Below are 21,896 nucleotides of genomic sequence, written 5' to 3' on the forward strand. Positions count from 1 at the left end.
TTTCCTTTGGATGTTTAGCCTGGGACACAGGGAAGGCAACAAAATGTCTTCATTCAAATGACAGTCAGAGACTACCTTAGGAAGAAATGACAGACAGGGGCGAATAACCACCTTATGCTTGAGAATCACCAATAAGGTGGACAGGATAACGGCGCCAGTTCTGACACCCTGCGTGCAGAGGTGATAACCACCAAAAAAGGATACCTTCTGAGCAGCGCAAGCAGGGAAACCTTCAGAATATTTTCAATGGGAGGCTTCTGTAGAGCTGAAAGCACCACAATGATCCTAGGGTGGCAACGGAGCTGCACTGAAGGAAACAAATGTCAAGACACCCTGAAGAAAGGCACACACCAGGGAGTGTGAGGCCAAAGGTCGTTGGAAAAAGACCGCCAAAGCTAATACCTGGCCCTTGATTGTACTTGAGGCCAATTTCGGTTCAACCCCCCCGTTAAAGGAAGGTGAAGATCCGATCCACGAGAAGGAGAAAAGGATGAACCCAAAGACGAAGGGGTCCTGTGTGACTCCGAAATGTTGCACCTATCCTGATGTGATCCTTTTGCAATAAAAAGTTTCTTCGGACTGCTGTGCAATATCCTTGGTGGGCTAACGAATATGTATGTATCTGTGATGGATCCCGTCTCCAACTGGTGATCGCTGCAGCACCCACAAATAATGTGCCTATATCCAGGATGGTGTGCGATGGGAATATGAATTATTATGATGAACCCAAAGAGACTCAACACCAAGCAATGTTCATCTTCCACATATGATGGTTGATCTTTCTAGAAGTAGATTCCCTAGCTTTTAACAGTGCAGAAATCACTGACTCAGACAAACCTCCATCCTTCAGCACCTGGCATTGAAACCGGCAAGCCGTCAAAGCCAGCGACTAAAGCAGGATAGATCAGTCATTGGGACAGCAGATCCTCCCTGAGGAAGCCCCCAAGGAGCATCGGCAACCAGCCATACCCGATCAGTGTACCAAGAGCAGCGAGGTCAGTCTGGACGGAATCCCTTCTGCTTTGATCCTGCACAGGAGTCGTGCCAGAAATTTGAGAGGGCTGGAACGAATCGGTCAGCCCACCTTAGAATGACGGCTACTTACTGAGCCGCCAAGACCCAACTTGTGCCCCCTTAGTGATTGACCACGGTCGTGGCATGGTCCAAATGAATTTGTACTGGACACCTCCGAAGACGAATTGTCCAAAGACCCAAAGGCTGATTGCTCACAGTTCCAGAACATTAATCGGCAGTCTGGACTCTACCAGAGTTCAGAACCCCTGAGAACATCTGTACTAAGGACGCCTCCCAACCCAGACAGGCTGGCATCCGTGGTGACAACCATCCAGTACAGGGGCAGAAAGGATTTTTCCTGTCGAAATGCCAGAGAACGAAGCCACCTCTAGCGACCGTGGATCCTTTTCCCATTTCACCAGAATCTCTTTAGCAGAGATTGTGTGGAACTGTGCAAACAGACCACCTCGAGGGTGGACACCATCAGGCCCAGCAACCGCATGCAAGCCAGGAGGGATGACCATCTGCTGAACATAAGCTGAATTGCCTTCTGCAATGTCTGGAGTTTTTCCAGAGGAAGAAACTCCGGCTGAAGCCAAGTCCAGAATCAGACCCAGATAGTCCAGTTTTTATGGACAGAACCAAAAGCAGATTCCTGAAGGTTCAGAATCCAAACTCCCTCAGAGTTCGCAGAGCAATCTCCAGTTATCCATCAGAGCAGTCGGAGACTCCACTCGTGGAAGATCATCAAGGTACTCCAGTACCACGATTCCCTGCTGACTCAAACAATGGCAGCACTGGGGCCAACACTTTTGTAAAGCCCAGAGGAGCGGAGGCAAGACCAAAAGGTCCAAGCCACAAACCAATAATGCTCCTCGGCCACGGAAAAACGGAGGAAGCATTGGTGACCGGCGCATATTAGAATGTGCAGGTAGGTGTCCCTGATGTCAATAGAAGAGAGAAGAAATCCCCCTGACGTAAGGACGCCACTACCGTGTGAATAGACTCCATGCGGAACTTCTGTACTCGCACCAGCAGTTTAGCGCCTTGAGGTCCAGAATTGGACGTACCTTACCTTCCGTCCTGGGAACTGTAAAGAAGTTTGAGTAAAAAACCCTGGAAACATTCCGAAATCAGAACCTGCCTTTGAAGGCACAAGTCTTGCACTACCCCAAAGAGACCCGTAAGTTATCTGGGGACAAGTGCAGGTTGGAAGGGAAGAACCTTTCCAGAGGATAAGACTGAACCCGATCTTGTTGCCTGAATGAACAACTCCTTGCCCTTGGTAGCCTGCAGAAGAGTACTCTTGCCCCTCTGAGACCCTTAACAAGGTCATCCAAGGAAGCTCCAAAAAGGCAATCCCCTTCAAGGGGGAGATCAGAAAAGGCCTTCTTAGAAGTTTGGTCCGCAGACCAGTATTTCAGCTAGATAATACTCCAAAGAACCACTGCTGATACAGACAGCCTAGAAATCAATAGAGCCGCATAAAAAAAGGCATCACAGATAAACTGTAGCCCCTAAACCAACTGATCCGCCAGTTCCACAAAGACAGGGGAAAGCAGTTTCCCCTCCAGGTCCCAGTGTAAATGTTTAAGCCCACTCTGTCAGAGCTTGCGACACCAGAGCAATAGTAAATCACGGCCTAATTGCCAAACCAGCCACAGTGAACATATGGCAGGCCAAAGCCTCCGCCCGCCTATAAGCTGGATATTTAAAGGCCGGGGACTCCTCAACCAGAATTAAAAGGTAGCTTTATTTACCCTGGAAACTGCACTCCACTACAGGTGGGACCATCCACCTTTAACGTAGTTAATCCTCATAAGGACACCGTAAGCAAAAAGCGCTTAGGAACCCACTGCGTTTTGGACAACCCCACTGTTTTATGACAATGTTGTCAAAGTAAGCGGAAAAGGGAACACCCTCACCACTTTTCATGGCCTGTGGGTGCCAAAAGGGATCGGCGCCCTTGACGCAACATCAGCAACCTCCATTTTTTAAAGTGTCACGCACTGACACAAACAGTGCATCCACCAGCGCCTTTTCATGCGCGGCTAGAGGAGCAGAGGAATCATCCTGAGCACTAAGGGTGTGTGGACACAGGCCCAGTAGGGTCGCTATATACTAAGCTCACCCGGAAAACAATCAGGGGAGGCCGCCAACTGCGATCCCGCAAAGGGGACGCTGACCAAGGGCCCATGAATGACTCAGGCCGTGGCCAGGTCGTATGAGTCCTTGCAAGATATTAAACTCGCAGACCAGCCCCCATCCAGTGGGGCTATGTCACGGCCAACCTAGAGCAGAGCTGCGGTCTGCACACAGACTGGGGGGACCCTCCAGATCTAGATTATCCAGTCCAGCAATTGATTGTAGATTCTCACAGGAATAAAACAAAGATAGCAAAAAATTAAATTTAAAAAGAAAAAAAAAATGGCAAGACCAGAGATCCCAGCAAGGAACTAGATCCTTACTCCTGACTAGGCAGAAAAAAACTGAGCGCCTATAGCTGAGAGTGAGCGTATACTCACTGGGACTGCCCATAGGCGTAGCCAAACTTTTTCCTGCCTAGTGTCCTCCTGTAGGGGGCAGTATTACCCAATGGTTAAGAAGAATCAGGAGCTGTGTCCATCAATGAACGAAAGAAATGCAGGATTATAACTGGGAGACAGTGGTCATCCTATAACAGGAAGTGCCTGAACAAGGACCTTTATAGTAGGATCACCAGGTATTGTTTTCAATGAAAGCGGCATATTCAAAAAAAGATTTACAATGTTTGAAATTACATGTTACAATTTACATGTTAAAGCTTGAAAGAAAAAAAAAAAAAAAGACCATTCCATGCTACTTTATCGGTGTAGGCACTAGAGCGCATATCGTAATTTCCATCCTAATTCAACCTAAATTCTTGCAACTTTTGATCATTATAGGGGTTACATAAGCAAAATTGTAATCTATAGAACTCAAAAGCACACCATTCTACCACATTATAATAAACTTTGGGTAAAATCAATAGTTGCTCTGACATGTAGTAGATGTATAGATGCCTTCCTAGTTGGAAAAAACTCACCAATGCATATACTGTGGCCAGCAGAACTGCAAGATGGAGCAATCTTAGGGGAACTGAGTAGAGAGACGTTTAGCTCCTCCAAAGTTCACAAGCAATATTTCCACTAGAGCCATAGCATCTGAGAGAATGCAGACTGTTAAATGCTGCTCACTTACCATCACATAAGCCAGTGGTCTACAAACTGCAGTCCTTGAGCCATATGTGGCCCTTTGCTTGCCTTTATCTGTTATCCTTATGCCATCCACTGACACCAATGATAGGGCACCATTTCTCCCATAGACATCAATGATGGGGCCTCATTCCTCCCACAGGCACCAACAAATGAGGCACCATTCCTACTTTGATTACAATGGGGCACTATTCCTCCCACTAGAACCAATAATGGGGCACTGTTTACACTCCCTGACACCAGGGCAATTTCTAATCACGCTCGCTACAGTCCGGCCCCTCTTAAACCCCCAGGACAGTAAACTGGCCCTTTGTTCAGAAAGTTTGGACACCCCTGACCTAAGCAATGCATTTGTGGCCCCTGAAACATGCTTACAAATAAGGGCAATATACACACAAGGATTTACCGCTTTAATAATTTATTCAATAAAATATTAGATGTAATGGTAAAACTGTGGAGAAAGTAAGTGAACCATTAGCCTCAGAATCTTTGTTCCCTTTAGCAGAAATGGCTTCTTGGGAGGCATTTTACATAGTCCCTGACATTGACTGAAAATGTTCACCCCTCCTACAAGCAAAATTCCTTCAGTTGGAAGATGTTTATAGGTTTTCTTGCCTGCCTGTTTCAAATAGCACACAGCATTTCAGTAGAATTCATATTAGGACTTTGCTTAGTCAAAGCCATAACCCTTCACTAGTTTTTTTGAACCATTTCTTGGTGGATTTGCTAAAGTGCTTACTTTATTACAGTGTTTTAAAGCTGAATTGGAACTTCATCTTTACTTTTGGACAGATGGTCTCATGTTCTCATTTATCACATTTTAGGATGATGCAGAATTCATAGTGGACTCGAGAAATGCAAGTGGTCATGGCCCTAAAGCAGCAAAGCAATCCCAAACCACATTTTCACCATCATGCTTCACAGCTAGTATGAAGTTCTTCTCTGCTGTGTGAGATTTATTCTAAAATTGCCTACTATTGCTGTGGCCAAACTACTGTGTTTGATTTCTCATTCCACAGCACACTGTTCCAAAAATACTCAATTTATGATTGTAGATGCATGCACTTTGACAATTGCTGCATCAATTGCCTACATATCCTGCAATTAATTTTTTTTTTTTTTTTTTATTTTATTTTTTTTTACACTTTTACCATCAAATTAACAGCTCTTGGGCTGAATTTTCTGGGACAGCTAGTGCTGGACATTTTTTTTTCTTTTAGCCCAGAGCCTATAGAATAAAATGGTGAGTATTGCAATTTTTTATGTCACATGGTATTTGCGCACCGGTTTTTCAAATGAAATTTTTTTTGGATATAAAACATTCATGAATAAAAAAAAAAAAAAAAAGAAAAAAAACAAAGTAGTGAAGTTAACCCAATTTTTTTGTAAAAGTGAAAGATGATGTTACGCCAAGTAAATAGATACCCAACATGTCATACTTTAAAATTGCGTCTGCCTTGGAATGGCCGCAAACTACGGTGTTTAAAATTCTCCTTGGGCAACGTTATACAGGTTACCAATTTAGAGTGACACAGGAGGTCTGGTGCTAGAATTATTGCTCTCGCTCCAATAACTCACATGTGGTGCGATCACCATTTACATATGCGTGCAGGAGTAATGTATGCATTCACATTTGCACGCAAGAACGGTGGCGCTTTAAATCTTATTTTATACAAAAAAAAATTTTGTACGAACTTTATTGCTATCAAAAGGGATGAACAACATCCTTTGTGACAGCATGGACCATGACAGGTCCTCTTTATGGGGAGATTTGGAGTTTATTAGACCCCAAATCTCTCCTCTGACCCCCAATGCAGCCCAATCAGACCGAGATGGGTCCGATCGGCTGTTTCTCTGACCCCTTGTGGCCAGGTAAACAAGAGGGTGGAGCCGGAGGTGAGTAATACTCATCGATCCCGGTTTCCAGGATTACAGAGAGGGGAACTACATCAGTTCCTCTCTCTGTACCAGGCAGCCATCGAAGCCGGCCGCTTCCCTCCCGCCCTCCGCGATGGGACCAGACAGCCTGGGAGAGGTGACGACAGACGGGGGGTGGGACCCCCTTCCGCTACCCGCAGAAGTGATAGAGTAGCTAATTAGCCACTCAGATCACTTCTGCCTTATAGAGAATCGCCAGTTGCAAACAATGATATCGGGATAATGCCTGTAGGTGCAGGCATCCTCCCGGTATACCCACTGAAACCCAAGGACGTACGGGTATGTCCTTGGATGGGAACTGGTTAAATAAGACAGGTTTGCAGCTGGGTACTCCCTATTAATAAAAAAAAAAAAAAAAAAGTTTGTGTATTTACTTTTGTCCAAATGTGCGCTTTTGTTATGAGAATGCATTAACCATAACCTATTTATGTGTCATAACCTTTATCTGAAAGCAGTTTCAATGAAGATCTAAGCAGGTTCGACAATCCCCGGGCACCAGGTCGCATTCGCGACTAGAATTAGTGACCTGGCGCCTGGGGTGCACTGCAGGAGATGTCCTGTCGCTTTGCGCCCCCCCCCCCCGAGCGCTGGAACTACCGCATCATCCGAAAATTGAGGCCCCGGCTTTTGGGCCTTCTTCACTGAGATGCTGCCAATGGGGAAACGGCGGGCTCTTGTGGTGGCCAGGAGTATTACAACAAGCAGTAACCAGCAATGCAAGGAATTTCCACTGCTTGTTTTCAATGCCCGCCCTTCTCCTTAACAAGAGGTGGAGAGACGGAAGTTTTTGCAGTCTTCATCTGGCGCTCTTTGCTTAAAGGTAAGTGTGCAGGGAGTGTGAGAATTATTTGATTTTATTTTTAAATCCCATTTTACACCGCTCTCTCCTGGAAGTTCCAGGATAATGTGTTCTACATATTTATGCACTTCTGCAAAAGAGTGTTAGGGCTCTTTCACACGGGCGTTCCGATCAGATCCGCCTGTCAGTTTTTTAGGCGGATCTGATCAGACGCCCCATTCAGCAGCGGATGTCAGCGGTGACATGTCCGCTGACACCCGCATCCGATCCTGTCCGTGAAATCCAGACGGATGGAAACCCTATTTTCCATCCGTCCTGGGGATCGGATGAGAGCGGACAGGCGGTCCGCTCTCATCCGATTCCCCATAGAGAGCAGCGGGGCTCTGACACCTCCCTCTCCGCACTGTGTGCGGAGACGGAGCTGTCATCCGCCGGCTCGGCGGGGATCGGCGGATCGATCCCCGCTGAGCAGAGCACGGTCCGCAACGGAATGCGGACCGTGTGAAAGGGGCCTTACTTTATAAATTGCATTTTGTAATCTCCTTGCAATGTGTTGATCTTTTGTTTTGCATTAAAATCCCTTATTCACAATAAGAATCTTTTATAGAAAAAAAAAATGTATATATATTATTTTTCATCATCTCCCTGCCATGCCACACAGCCGATGGCCCCTTTCACACTGGTTTTCTGATCAGGTCCGCCTGTCAGTTTTTCAGGCAGACCTGATCGGACCTTTCAGTCTCTATGGAGTGGCAAGCCGCCGCCATCCGATCCTGTCCGCCAAAAACAGACGGATGGTGGTTCTATTTACCATCCGTCCAGTAAATCGGATTGGATGGAAACAGACGGTTCGTTTCCATCTGATTGCCCCATAGAGGAGAATGGGCTTTGTCTGCATAGCAGAACGGACAGGACCTGTCATCCACCTGCTCAGCGGGGATCAGCAGAGAGATCCCCACTGAGCATGCGGATTCTGCTTAGCGTAGGCGCCCGTGTGAAAGGGGCCTAACGTGGCATATGTTACTCTTGGTCACTGGATCTCCTATCACCCCAACCTTGCTGCACTGTTTAAATTTAACATCAGTTATTTTCGTCATTGAAAATAAAGCTTTGTTAAAAAAAAAAAAAAAAAAAAAAAAAAAACTGGCTCCTAACTTTTTTAGCTGGCTCCTAGATTCCAAACAAATTTGTCAAGCCCTGATCTAAGGCACCATAAAACGAAATAGCTAGACAGCAGACTACATAGGAATCTGAACAAAGTCTGATGGGGACCAAGCAGGTAATTTTTTTGTTGGCTTGTTGCAGGATGAGTCTGGACTTACTCAGAGATATCTCTATGAGATGTGTATGAGTAAGACTTTTTGGGTGAAACGCATGAGTATGGGCTGTCCCAAGTGCATGGACTTACTGTGATTGCGGTCTTCAATAAAGTTATCAGAGTCCATAAAGTTCGTTCTTATGCGTTGGAGCAGACAGCTCCTTGAATCCCCTGCACACAATGCAGAGGACAGAATGGGCATAATCTGTCTTGAGAGCAGAAGCATTTCCTTATATGTACAGACTAGATATTGTAACAACGTAGCCTCACTTTTCAGGGTTTCATTTAAGGTTAGTATTCTCTCCCACTTAGAGCAGAAGAGTCAGTTTGTAAGGCAGTCCCTATCTTTCATCTCCTGTCAGAGTACAATGCTAATAAGAGATAAGAGGTGCTCAAAACATTCAGCAGTATATGAAAGATAAAAAATGCTTTGTTAAACAGTTTTACCTTACTTTGCATCCAGAGAGTAATAAAACAGCAGCCCTGATTTTAGGCAGGAGACAAGTGAGCTTCCATGAAGGCCTTACAGTTCACATTTCAACAGGAATACAATACAAGTAAATAACAGTCTTGAAAACTAAAGCTGCCTCCATTCTACATCGTAAAAGTAGGTGTAAGTTCTAGCTCAGTGATGGCGAACCTTGGCACTCCAGATGTTTTGGAACTACATTTTCTATGAAGTTAAACTACACTGCAACGTGCATGAGCATCATGGGAAATGTAGTTCCAAAACATCTGGGGTGCCAAGGCTGGCCATCACTGTCCTACAGTGCCTTGCGAAAGTATTCGGCCCCCTTGAACTTTGCGACCTTTTGCCACATTTCAGGCTTCAAACATAAAGATATAAAACTGTACTTTTTTGTGAAGAATCAACAAGTGGGACACAATCATGAAGTGGAACGAAATTTATTGGATATTTCAAACTTTGTTAAAAAAATAAAAAACTGAAAAACTGGGCGTGCAAAATTATTCAGCCCCTTTACTTTCAGTGCAGCAAACTCTCTCCAGAAGTTCAGTGAGGATCTCTGAATGATCCAATGTTGACCTAAATGACTAATGATGATAAATAGAATCCACCTGTGTGTAATCAAGTCTCCGTATAAATGCACCTGCACTGTGATAGTCTCAGAGGTCCGTTTAAAGCGCAGAGAGCATCATGAAGAACAAGGAACACACCAGGCAGGTCAGAGATACTGTTGTGGAGAAGTTTAAAGCCGGATTTGGATACAAAAAGATTTCCCAAGCTTTAAACATCCCAAGGAGCCCTGGGCAAGCGATAATATTGAAATGGAAGGAGTATCAGACCACTGCAAATCTACGAAGACCTGGCCGTCCCTCTAAACTTTCAGCTCATACAAGGAGAAGACTGATCAGAGATGCAGCCAAGAGGCCCATGATCACTCGATGAACTGCAGAGATCTACAGCTGAGGTGGGAGACTCTGTCCATAGGACAACAATCAGTCGTATATTGCACAAAACTGGCCTTTATTGAAGAGTGGCAAGAAGAAAGCCATTTCTTAAAGATATCCATAACAAGTGTTATTTAAAGTTTGGCACAAGCCACTTGGGAGACACACCAAACATGTGGAAGAAGGTGCTCTGGTCAGATGAAACTAAAATCAAACTTTTTGGCAACAATGCAAAACGTTATGTTTGGTGTAAAAGCAACACAGCTCATCACCCTGAACACACCATCCCCACTGTCAAACATGGTGGTGGCAGCATCATGGTTTGGGCCTGCTTTTCTTCAGCAGGGACAGGGAAGATGGTTAAAATTGATGGGAAGATGGATGGAGCCAAATACAGGACCATTCTGGAAGAAAACCTGATGGAGTCTGCAAAAGACCTGAAACTGGGATGGAGATTTGTCTTCCAACAAGACAATGATCCAAAACAAAGCAAAATCTACAATGGAATGGTTCACAAATAAACATATCCAGGTGTTAGAATGGCCAAGTCAAAGTCCAGACCTGAATCCAATCAAGAATCTGTGGAAAGAACTGAAAACTGCTGTTCACAAACGCTCTCCATCCAACCTCACTGAGCTCGAGCTGTTTTGCAAGGAGGAATGGGCAAAAATTTCAGTCTCTCGATGTGCAAAACTGATAGAGACATACCCCAAGCGACTTATAGCTGTAATCGCAGCAAAAGGTGGCGCTACAAAGTATTAACTTAAGGGGGCTGAATAATTTTGCACGCCCAATTGTTCAGTTTTTTATTTGTTCAAGTTTGAAATATCCAATAAATTTCGTTCCACTTCAGGATTGTGTCCCACTTGTTGATTCTTCACAAAAAATTACAGTTTTATATCTTTATGTTTGAAGCCTGAAATGTGGCAAAAGGTCGCATAGTTCAAGGAAGCCGAATACTTTTGCAAGGCACTGTAGCTGAACAATAATTTTTCTAAAGCAGTGTATCAAAAACGGCCATTTTGTTTTCCTACTCTCTTTTTCATCCTTTGTTGAATTTCGCTGATCTCCAGTACTCTTTGTAGCCACTTCCTGTGTACATGCACTTCACCAAAGACAATGTCATATCTCAGAGCTTTCTGGTGGTAACACCAGCAAACCGGGTCTCTGTTCAATGTGTGTTGAAATAGCAACTTCTCTCCATGGAAATCCTATGTGACATGGGACAAGTAAGCTTCCACAAGGACCTTAGAGCTATACAATTAGCTCACATTTTTAATAGAACGGAATGCAAAGTAAATAACAGCACGAGGCCATCGCTGATGGGTAAAGTTGCAACATTCTACACCCTAACTAAATAATATTTAGTTTTCTAAAGCACTGAATTTTAAGAACTACTGTCGTTTTGCTTTCCACTTTTTTTTTTTATCCTTTGTCGCATTTTACTGCTGTGGATCTCTTGCACTCTTTGCAACCACTTCCTGGCCACATGCACTTCAGTGATGGCTGCATGTCATTTCTCAGGGCGGGTTTCCTGATAGGGACAACAGTGAATTATGTCTGCAATATGCATTGGAACAGCCACTTATCTCCAGCAGACTTCCACACGACTAAGCAGGACCACAACTAGGAGACAGGGACAGAGCGTTGTGACCCTATAACAAAAGGAAGCGTCTGAACAAGAACCTTAAGGCAGGATCACCAGGTATTATTTTAATGAAAGGTGCAGATTTAAAAAGCTTTAAAATTACTTTTGAAATTATATCATCATCATGGTAACATTTATATGAGATTTTAGAGATTGGATTTACATCTACTTTAAGGCCCTGTTCATACAGGCAGTAAAAGCAGGTGGTAGAGCAGCAGTTTTCCTGCTCACTGACAGCCCATCTAAAATAGCATGCAGTTGTTCCGTGTCTTACATATGCTTATTTAAAAAAAAAAAAAAAAAAAAAAAAAAAAAAGGTACTCCAGGTTGTATTCAGTGGGCATACCTCCACCAAACAGACCAATTCAAATGAACAAAACTAGGGATATGGTTTTTCCAGGGCTGATACCGGTACTTTGGTCACAACGTATTGGTATCGGCCGATATTTTGTACATTTAAAGTTTAGAAAAATAAATACAATTTTTGACACAAATCTGGCACTAAACATGTTAATTTTTGTTTAATGCATAATGGCTGGCTTGCTGGCACCCTGCGGTTGGTGGGTGGCTGGCACAGGGCCTGTGGGTGGCTGGTTGTCTGGCACCCTGTGGTAGATGGCTGGCACAGGGGCTGTGGGTGGCTGGCAGGCACAGGGGCTGTGGGTGGCTGGCAGGCACAGGGGCTGTGGGTGGCTGGCTCGCTAGTACAGTGCCTGTGGCTGGCATAGGGCCTGTGGATGTGGGTGGCTGACACCGGGCTGCTGTGGGTGGGTGTATGGGTTTGATACACTCCCGCAAGACTAGTCCCGACTCCAGACGAGGCTGTCCAAGGTGAGGGAAGCGGCCTAATAAGGCAGAATGACGTCACAAAAAATAGCAGCAATATCGGCCAGTTCCGGGGACGATACCAATATATATTGGGGAAAGTGCATATCGGCCTTGCCGATAATCGGTCTATCCCTAAACGAAACCACGCCGCATCTCAAGCCAAACACTTAGCTCCTGGTTTTGGTGCAGTATTATATTTATACAAAATAAAAACACAGTTATACCACCAGGTGGTAGTATCACCTCCTGAATGCCTGGCAGCCACTCCTCTACCACCCTCTGAAAAGCCATCCACCACAGATCACTTTTTAGAGCGGCGTTAGAGGGTGCCAAGGATATGGGTGAGCCCTAAAAGTGGCGATTCAGATTCTTACACATGCCCATTACTAACTCTCTTCTGATGTGGAGAAGATTCCAAACATTAAGCACCACACGGGGATCACAACCCACTAGTTGGGCACCAGAACCCTTTTTTTCTCTCTGAACAATGGTCCATTAACCCATTCCATGTTAAGTAAGTAATTTATTTCCAAGGATCAGAAAAAAATGGTTGCATTGTCTACATTGTAAAAACTATAGTAACCTGCTATACATTTTGCCGGTTAACACTGTAGCTAACATCTAGGTGGAGAGAGAGAGAGGGGGGAAAAGCATTGCTTTAAGATATATTGCATACAATGTGAAATCAACATGGAAAATGAAGACTGGAGGGGAAAAAAAAAAAAAAGATTAAAGGAAAAACAAAACAAAAAAGGGAGGTGTATTATTACAAAGATCCAGGAAACAGAATTTTAACCACAATATTTTCTCTGTGAAAAATACAACTATTCGTGAGATAAAATGTACAATTGATTTTTTTAAAGAAAAAACACAGTATAAAGGAAAATAGTTTTCTTCAAAACAGGGAAAATAGTTAACGTCATTTTTTTTCATCCATTATAATATAATTTGACACAAAAAGCAGTCAAGGATTGCACCAACTCCGCGTTCAGTCTCCTGAACAAAAAGACAACTCATAAAAGGAGTCCGTAAAGCATAAGGATTTTTCTTCTTCTACTTTTTAATCACGGTGGCTATTTTTATTCTTTTTTTTCTTTTTTTTTTTTCTTTATGTGATGTATCGCAAAACTCTGTTTTACAAAATGTACAATATCCTATGTGTGTGGTGGGCTGTAAATAAAATAAAAAAGCAGATATTGTTCTTGTACCTCCATCTTAAACCATTTTTGTTTTAAGCGGATATGAAAAAGTTGGATGAGGAAGAGAAGTGAGTTTTTACAGAGGCGGGAGGAACAATATTGTAGTAAAGCAGTTTAAAGTGTTAACGCTATAGGAATAAAGTCATTCTATAATTTAGTGCATGCTGTTTATCATTTTTTTGCCATGGAAAAAAAAAAAAAAAAAAAGCATTACCCAATAGTTTACAAAAAAATAAAAACGTGCCATTTCTGTCACCCAGGCGTCTCTGGGTTTTTAGTTAGCCAGTGAAATATCCCTGGATTTGGGAGACAATGCTGCGCATTCATTGACAGTCTACAGCAATGTATATGTGACTTCCCAGTCCATTGTCTCCTCTTGCAGTATGTTAGTGCTGTTGCGTGGTATACACTGGAAAGGAAGGCAGGACAGCCTTAGGAAGGGGAGGGGGAAAAAAAAAAAAAAAAAGGACAAAAAGGTCAGGCTTTAGGAGCATGTCTGTTGCACCCGGGTCAAGAGTTCACCAAATTTTTCAAAGAGTTCCTCCACCCACTTCATTTTTTTCAGACAGTGGTTAACAAGTTCCATTTGTTGTAGGTCCCGGTTTGATTTTTGAACAGAGGTAACCTGAGGGAAGAAAAAAAAAAAAAAAGTGTCAAATCATTAATAACATATTAGGTCACTACTATAGGTAAAAAAAAAAAAAACCTTTTCTAAAAGCAATCTTTATTTTTCAAAAATGAATATGTTTAACCTCTTGGAGCCTAATCCATTTTCTGACAAATATTGCCATTAGAATTAAACCGCGCTTTCAAACACTGATAATGAAGTAAATGTTGTAAAAATAATAAATGTGTATATAAAATGAAAAAAGAAAAATTGTCCCAACACTAAAATGCTCCAAAAGTGATGATCATGAATGATACTCCGGACTCCTCCAAATAAACCATGAGTAGTGATAAGTGTTCTTCCACCACCAGCAAATGAAATGCCTACTCACCAGAGGTAGAATTAGAATGCATATTCAATCAATAAAAGGTATCCTTCATACCAATAGATGCTCCCCAATAGCAGCACTACTCCAGTTGGACTCCAAAATGTTAAACATAAAATGTAGGGAAGAACAAAAAGCCCTTCATAGTGTAGTATTCAAATGTTTTATTGCTTGCGCATAGTAATATAAAACACTTACAGGACAACAGATACACGAGAACTTTTCTATATAGCAGGAACGCCGTTCTGCGTTCCACCTGCATTCCAGACTAGCGGAAATGACGTGTCACGTTGTATTAACCTATGCGCGTTTCATCAGTGTGTACGACATCAGGTGTCACAACGGACCCCCCCCCTAGTGGGGAACATCTATTGGTATGAGGGATACCTCCGACTGATTAAATATGCATTATAATTCTACCTCTGGTGAGTAGGCATTTCATTTGCTGGTGGTAAAAGAACACTTATCACTACGCGGGGTTTATTTGCAGGAGTCAGAGTATCATTCATGATCACGTGATCACTTTTGGACCACTTTGGTGTTGGCCGATTTCCTTTTTTCATGTTATATACACATTAATATTTTTTACAACATTTACTTCATTATCAGTGTTTGAGAGTGCAGTTTAATACTAATAGCAATATTCACCTTTTACTTATGTTGGCCTATTATGGCTTAAAACCAGCTGCTTCACTTTGTTTAATTAAGTTTCACAGTGATTTATCAATTGTTCAAATTAATCCAGGGTGCGCAGGTAGAGGGTATTGGTTTACATTTTATACTTTTAAAATATTTTTTGACATATGATTCTTACACTTAAAATCAATATTTTTTGCTAGAAAATTACTTTGAAGTTTGAACCCCCAAACATTATATATCCTTTTTTTTTTTTAGCAGACTCTAGAGAAGAAAATGGTGATCATTGCAATTTTTTGGCAAGAAATACACTTTCATGAATAAAAACAAAACAAAAACAAAAAAAAAAAAAAAAAAAGTAAAGCTAGCCCAATTTTTTGGAATAATGTGAAAGATGATGCTATGCCGAGTAAATAGATATCCAACATGTCATGCTTTAAAATTGCGCACTTTCGTGGAATGGCCACAAACTACGGAACTTAATCTCCGTAGGTGACGCTTAAAAAATGGTTATCGGTTACCCGTTTAGAGTTACAGAGGAAGTCTTGTGCTAGAAACTATTGCGATGATACCGCATGTGTGGTTTGAACACCGTTTGCATATGCGACTTGCGTATGCGTTCGCTTCTGTGCACGGAGGGATCGGACGCTTTCAAATTTTTTTTTCTTATTTTATTTTTACACTATTTAGAAAACAAATAAATGTTTTGATCACTTTTATTGCCGTCAAGGAATGTAAACATCCCTTGTGACAGTGATAGGCAGTGACAGGTGCTCCTTATGGAGGGATCTGGGGTCTAAAAGACCCCAAATGCCTCCTTTGCACTTAAAAGCATTCAAAACGCAAAGTTTGGCTGTTTTGAATGCTGTCATTTTTTTTTTTTTAATCTGGCACCTTTAAGGCTTCAGTACCTGGACGTGATGCCATGACATCGCTTTTGAGTTTTTACATCGGAGACCTGATCAGAGCCGAATGCAGCTTTGTTTGGGTCTACCGCCAGCCAGTGGACGAGTGAGACCTGGGCGAGCCGCAGAAGGGGACGTCCCCTTCGGCTCCTTGTAACGACAGCTGAGCGGCTTCTCAACTGCATTGGTTGTCATTACAAGAAAGCCGACCGTCGGCTCTAAACAACGGTACCAGGGTGATGCCTCTAGCTGCAGGCATCACCCCAGGACAACCCCTTGAATCCGAGGCCGGATATTTGCATTCCATTGGCACAAAGGGGTTAATATGCTGGTATGCTATATCTGTTTACTAATTCCTAGAGTGCTTCTTGAAAGTGGAAGTTCAGCTTAAACCATCCATCTCTAAATCTTCTCTCAGCCTCATTCTAGGACTAACCTGCCAAAGCCTGTAAAGCAAAAGATGCTATATATACCTCTCCTGTAGCCGATCCAGTCCGCGCAGGAGACAGCAGACAATGGCTGGGAAAAGGCGTCACCCATAGAGTTTCTATGGGGCTTCCGTTATCGGCTGCCTCTTTTGCACATTCCTACACATGAAGCTGCCGCTGACAGCTCGGCATTGGACCGGACCAGCTTCAGAAAATATGTATAGAAATGTATTCTTTACAGGACTAGATATGTTAGTCTTAGAATGTGGCTTCAAATAGATTTAGAATTTGGTCATTTTAAGCTGATCTTCAAATTTAAGCATTGTAACTGCAACAGTGCCCTCTAGAGTTCAAGCTTCAACTTGCAATCAGTCATCCAAGGAAAGGGTCAACACATTCACCAAAAAAGTGTACAATGTATATTAGGTATTTTTAACCTGGCAGAGTAAAAATGTGTGACTAAGCCAACTTGTTTTTTATGGTACTAGCTTCAAGATTGTCAATAGTTTTTTCCATGGCCGGGAATAGGTTAGGCACGCATTAAGGGTCCTCACAATTCAATACTCTATTCTTAGACTATTGGCTTTCCCAGGCCTTCTTTTCCTTCAGTCATTTCTTGGTACATGTACAGTATGGTCTGAAATCTGCAATTCAAATCTTTTACCTATCACAACACTGCATATTATTTCAGATCTTTAATAAAAAGTAAAAAAACGATTATGTCAGGCATGCACTTTGGAGCACAAAATCAGAAATGCTTTATTCTCCCTATCAAGTAGAGTTAAACGAACAAGTACATTTCTCATTTTGTCCTCATGCTAGTCTTATTTTCTAACCAAGTACATGTGAACGATATAAGGATACTACAATGCCCTGCATTTTACCCCATTGGTATAATATATATATATTTCTCTATCGTCCATTGACAGACGCAGCAGCTCTCATACTTCTTATCCATTGGGTTATGCTGCCCACTGCAGGAGTAGTACTAGGAGGCAGGAAAAAAGTAATTCACCACGCCCACGGGGCTGTCCCTATAGGCATAACCCCACACACCCTGCTCCAGCAAAACAGTTTGTTTCTGCCTAGTGAAGGAGTAGGACCTAGGTTTCCTGCTGGGACTTCAGTCTCAGTTTTTTTTTTTTATTATTTTAAGAATATTTTGTTTTATTTCTAAGGGTCCTTTCACATGAACGATCCGATCAGATCCGCCTGTCAGTTTTTTCGGCGGATCTGATCGGATCCTCCATGCATCCCTATGGGGAAGCGAATGTCCGCTGACACCAGCTGCCATCCGCATCCGATCCTGTCCGTAAAATCCGGACGGATGGAAACCCTATTTTCCATCCGTCCAGTGGATCGGATGAGAGCAGACAGGCGGTCTGTTCTCATCCGATTCCCCCATAGAGAGCAGCGGGGCTCTGACACCTCCCTCTCCACACACAGAGCGTAGAGGGAGCTGTCACCTCCCTGCTCAGCGGGGATCAGTGTATCGATCCCCCACTGAGCAGCACAGAGTGCGCCGACGGAGGCGGACCATGTGAAAGGAGCCTTACTCGCTTTGTTAGTGTTCAGGGGGATCCTCCTGGTGATCTACAAGCAATGCCATCTTAGGTTTCGCACTGGATAATCTAGAGCCTTAAGGTCTCCCAGCCTGGCCTACGAGCATGAGCAGGTTATAGTCCCGCACTAGGCCTTTCCACGACAGAGATCCTGTGGACAGGGACGAGCCTGTGAGTGGATGTCTCAGCGTACCCCTCGGCAGGCAGCACCCCCACTCAGGGTGGGAGGCGGTCTGTCCAGAGTGGAGCCCATCCGGTCCATGGTATGGTGAGTAAACTGAGCCCCCCACGTCCCTAGTGGCGTCTGGGGGGCGGGGGGGGATATGGGCACACTCCTGGGGGTAATAGGACCCAGTTTTCCTAAAAGATCCCCATGGCCTATCAGGATGCCAGCCCTGCCCTCCCTGCTCCCCACAAGGGGGTGCTTTATTTGGCGCCTGGCGCCCGGAGGTGGAGGGGGATGGGTGGGGATGGCTATACAGCGGTACCTTATTTTGTGGGGTCTTTTCAGGTAGATCCCTGGTGTGGACTTGTATCTGGGTCCTGACCACATGGCAGCGTTCGGCCTCCATCTTAGGCGTGGGCATTTGCTCCCTGTGTGTGAGGTGATGTGGCCATTTTCCCTGGGCTTCCTATGCAATTGTATTGGCACCATTTTGTTGTAGCCTGGAGCTACACAGGCAGTTCGGCCTCTTGAAGATTGATGTCACTTCCTGTGACATCACTTTCTGTGCTCAGGTCTCCATGCTGCAGACGTTGCTGGTTCCTCTGTGAGGTGGTACAGTATTGGGGGTCGTTTCTGGGCATTCCCTGCGCACTCTGCTACCTGCGACTGTTTAAAGGGTAACTCCAAATACAGCACGATCGGCAGTGCGGACCGCAAATTTAAAGGGGCAGTGCACTTTTCTTATCCTTTGGGCCCCCTGCAGGAGTAGTACTTGGCAGGAATTGCAAAATGGAGTCCCAGGTGGTAAAGTCTCCATTAGACCCCTCAATGAGACTTCTGGTACGTCTGGCTCGCAATCCATAGTGTCTCTTTCTGCAGCATTGGAAAGTCTGGCATCAAAGGATGCTCTTGTCATGAAACAAGTTGCTAGCCAAAAACAGCCACTGCCTTCTCGGTCTTCTGATTCAGAGACTGATATGGTCGCCACGAAGCACCGATTTGTTCAGTGTGGGAATTTTTACAATTGACTGATGAGCCCACGTAGTCAGGAATGCAGGTAGTTTTTGGCTCCCACAAAGCCCAGAGATCAGGTCAGGCGTTTCCTTGTCCTGAGGCATTTGACGATATGGACCTGCTGTCTCAGGGGTCGATCTTCCATGCTGCTTTACGGTCGCTTGCTTTAACAGCTTAGCTGTTGAAGGCCAGGTGCTGAGAGATAGAGGTCTCTCCGAGTCTGTGATCCTACCCTGCTGAGGGTTAGGTTAAGCGACTTCCAGACCGATTTATCATCGCACGTGGAAGATGTACATTTCCTGGTGTGAATCGCAAAGACTTGCACCCTCGCTTTTTTTTTCGGTGGCTAGAGTCTTGGCTTTCTTGCAGAAAGGAGTTGAGCAGCGGTTGGCCTTGGCACGATCAAGGGCCAAGTGTCGGACTTGGTGTTATACTTCCAACGCCCGTTGGCTGCTAATATCTTAATTCGCACCTTTAATCAAGGATGCGTCATATGGCTCCTCCGAGAAGATCCCCCTTGCCTCCGTGGGATTTGACTTTGATTTAGTCTATTCTTCAAAAGCCTCCTTTTGAAAATATTAGGGACATATCTCTGCCTTTGTGGTCTCAGAAGGTTGCCTTTTTGGTGGCCATTACTTCTGCCCGAAGAGTATCTGGGTCGGTGGCGCTTTCCTGTCGTTCGCCTTATTTGGTCCTCCACAGAGATGAAGTGGTTCTCCGACCTAATCCGTTTTTTCTTCCCAAGGTGGTGTTTGATTACAATTTAAATGAAGACATTGTTTTGCCTTCACTCTGTCCTACACCTTAGCATTCCAAAGAAATGTCCTTGCACTCTCTGGATGTGGTTCGGGCGATAAGGGTTTATCTGTTGGTAACTGAGTCTTTTGGAAAATCGGACTCTTTGTTCTTACCAAAGGACCTCGGAAAGGTTTGGCTGCATCTGCTGCGACCGTATCCAGATGGATCAGACAAACAGTTGTTCATGCTTATTCAGTGAAGGGTAAGGTTCCTCCTTCGCCTGTGAAGGCTCATTCTACTAGAGCACTGAGTGCCTCTTGGGCTTTTCGCCATCAGGCCTCCGTAGTGCAAATTTATAAGGCAGCGACTTAGTCGTCTGTGCACACTTTTACAAAATTCTACTAAGTAGATTTGTTGGCATCTTCGGCTGCCTCCTTTGGCCCCAAGGTTTTGAAGGATTTCATGGGTGAGCTCCTGTTGTTCCTGGTTGAGCTTGTTACCTAGTTGGCTAAGTTTAGCCTTTGGAGTTTACGTTTACTATCTGGTTGCGTTCTCCCCATCCCTCGTGCCTACACTGCTTTGAGACGTCCCAATGGATAAGTATGAGAGCTGCGTCTGTCAATGGACGATAGAGAAAACTGGATTTTTTTAAGAGCTTACCGTAAAATCCTTTTCTCGAGTCCATTGACAGACACAGGACCCGCCCCTCTGATATGGGGATGGTTTTGTGTCTTCTTTCACTGCTTGCAATGAAACAGTTTTGCTTGAGCAGGGTTTATGGGGTTATGCCTATAGGGACAGCCCTGGGCGTGGTGAATTGCTTTTTTTCCTGCCTAGTACTACTCCTGCAGGGGGCAGCATAACCCAAAGGATACAAGTATGAGAGCTGCGTCTGTCAACGGACAGAAGAGAAAAGGATTTTTTTAAGATCTTACAAAATTCCATATATATGTCTTTGATAACGCCCAAGCGGGAGGGCGAAACGGGTCAACATAACTTCCGGTGCGGCGGAGTCCGACGTCACTTCCTGGTTCCTGTGGAACGCACGCTGATGCGGCGCTCCCGAACAGATTTGTACTACAGCAGTGTATGTTCTTTTATATGCCTGATTACTCCATTACATTGTAAGTAATATTTTATGCAGGAATAACATTTCTTTTAGACGGGCTTCATTATGTGGAACTTCAATTTTTTTGGAGCTGTCCAGGGCCTATTGCATGTAAGGAGCAGCAACTACAGTGAGCTGTAACTGACATCAGTGAGAGGACCCTTCTACTCCATTGCTCAGTATTTTTCACACAAGGTCATAACAGGGAGCCATCCTAGAGGGAATTTCCTTTTGATAGATAAGCTTCCTTTGACCCCAACGGGGTCCAACAGTTCTGGTGAGAAGGGTCCCAGAAGGGGATCAAGGCGTCTGGCACTTTGGAGCACTTCACTTATTTGCAATATCACCAGCAACTTTTCATTTGCACAATATATTGAACTATTCAGCACTATTTGCACCTTTCCAATTTAATTGCACTATACAGGTCCTTCTCAAAAAATTAGCATATTGTGATAAAGTTCATTATTTTCTGTAATGTACTGATAAACATTAGACTTTCATATATTTTAGATTCATTACACACAACTGTAATGTACTGATAAACATTAGATTTTCATATATTTTAGATTAATTACACACAACTGAAGTAGTGCAAGCCTTTTATTGTTTTAATATTGATGATTTTTGGCATACAGCTCATGAAAAACCAAAATTCCCATCTCAAAAAATTAGCACATCATGAAAAGGTTCTCTAAACAAGTTATTAACCTAATCATCTGAATCAACTAATTAACTAATTAACTCTAAACACCTGCAAAAGATTCCTGAGGCTTTTAAAAACTCCCAGCCTGGTTCATTACTCAAAACCGCAATCATGGGTAAGACTGCCGACCTGACTGCTGTCCAGAAGGCCATCATTGACACCCTCAAGCAAGAGGGTAAGACACAGAAAGAAATTTCTGAACGAATAGGCTGTTCCCAAAGTGCTGTATCAAGGCACCTCAGTGGGAAGTCTGTGGG

The 21,896-nt window shown here is 43.8% G+C and overlaps 1 protein-coding gene across 2 annotated transcripts in view; it reads right to left on the bottom strand.

Annotated features, from left to right (window-relative positions):
* Positions 1-12,698: 12,698 nt before the first annotated feature.
* QSER1 (glutamine and serine rich 1) overlaps positions 12,699-21,896 on the bottom strand; it is a 154,971-nt gene continuing 145,773 nt past the window's right edge. For both annotated transcript variants that reach the window (XM_082270010.1, XM_082270009.1), the window contains exon 13: positions 12,699-14,012. In XM_082270010.1, the coding sequence (XP_082126136.1) occupies positions 13,872-14,012 (141 nt within the window). In that variant the 3' untranslated portion in view covers positions 12,699-13,871. The remainder of the gene's footprint in view (positions 14,013-21,896) is intronic.

Source organism: Pelophylax lessonae (genome assembly GCF_965119305.1).
Source record: "Pelophylax lessonae genome assembly, chromosome: 10".
Lineage (NCBI taxonomy): Eukaryota > Metazoa > Chordata > Amphibia > Anura > Ranidae > Pelophylax > Pelophylax lessonae.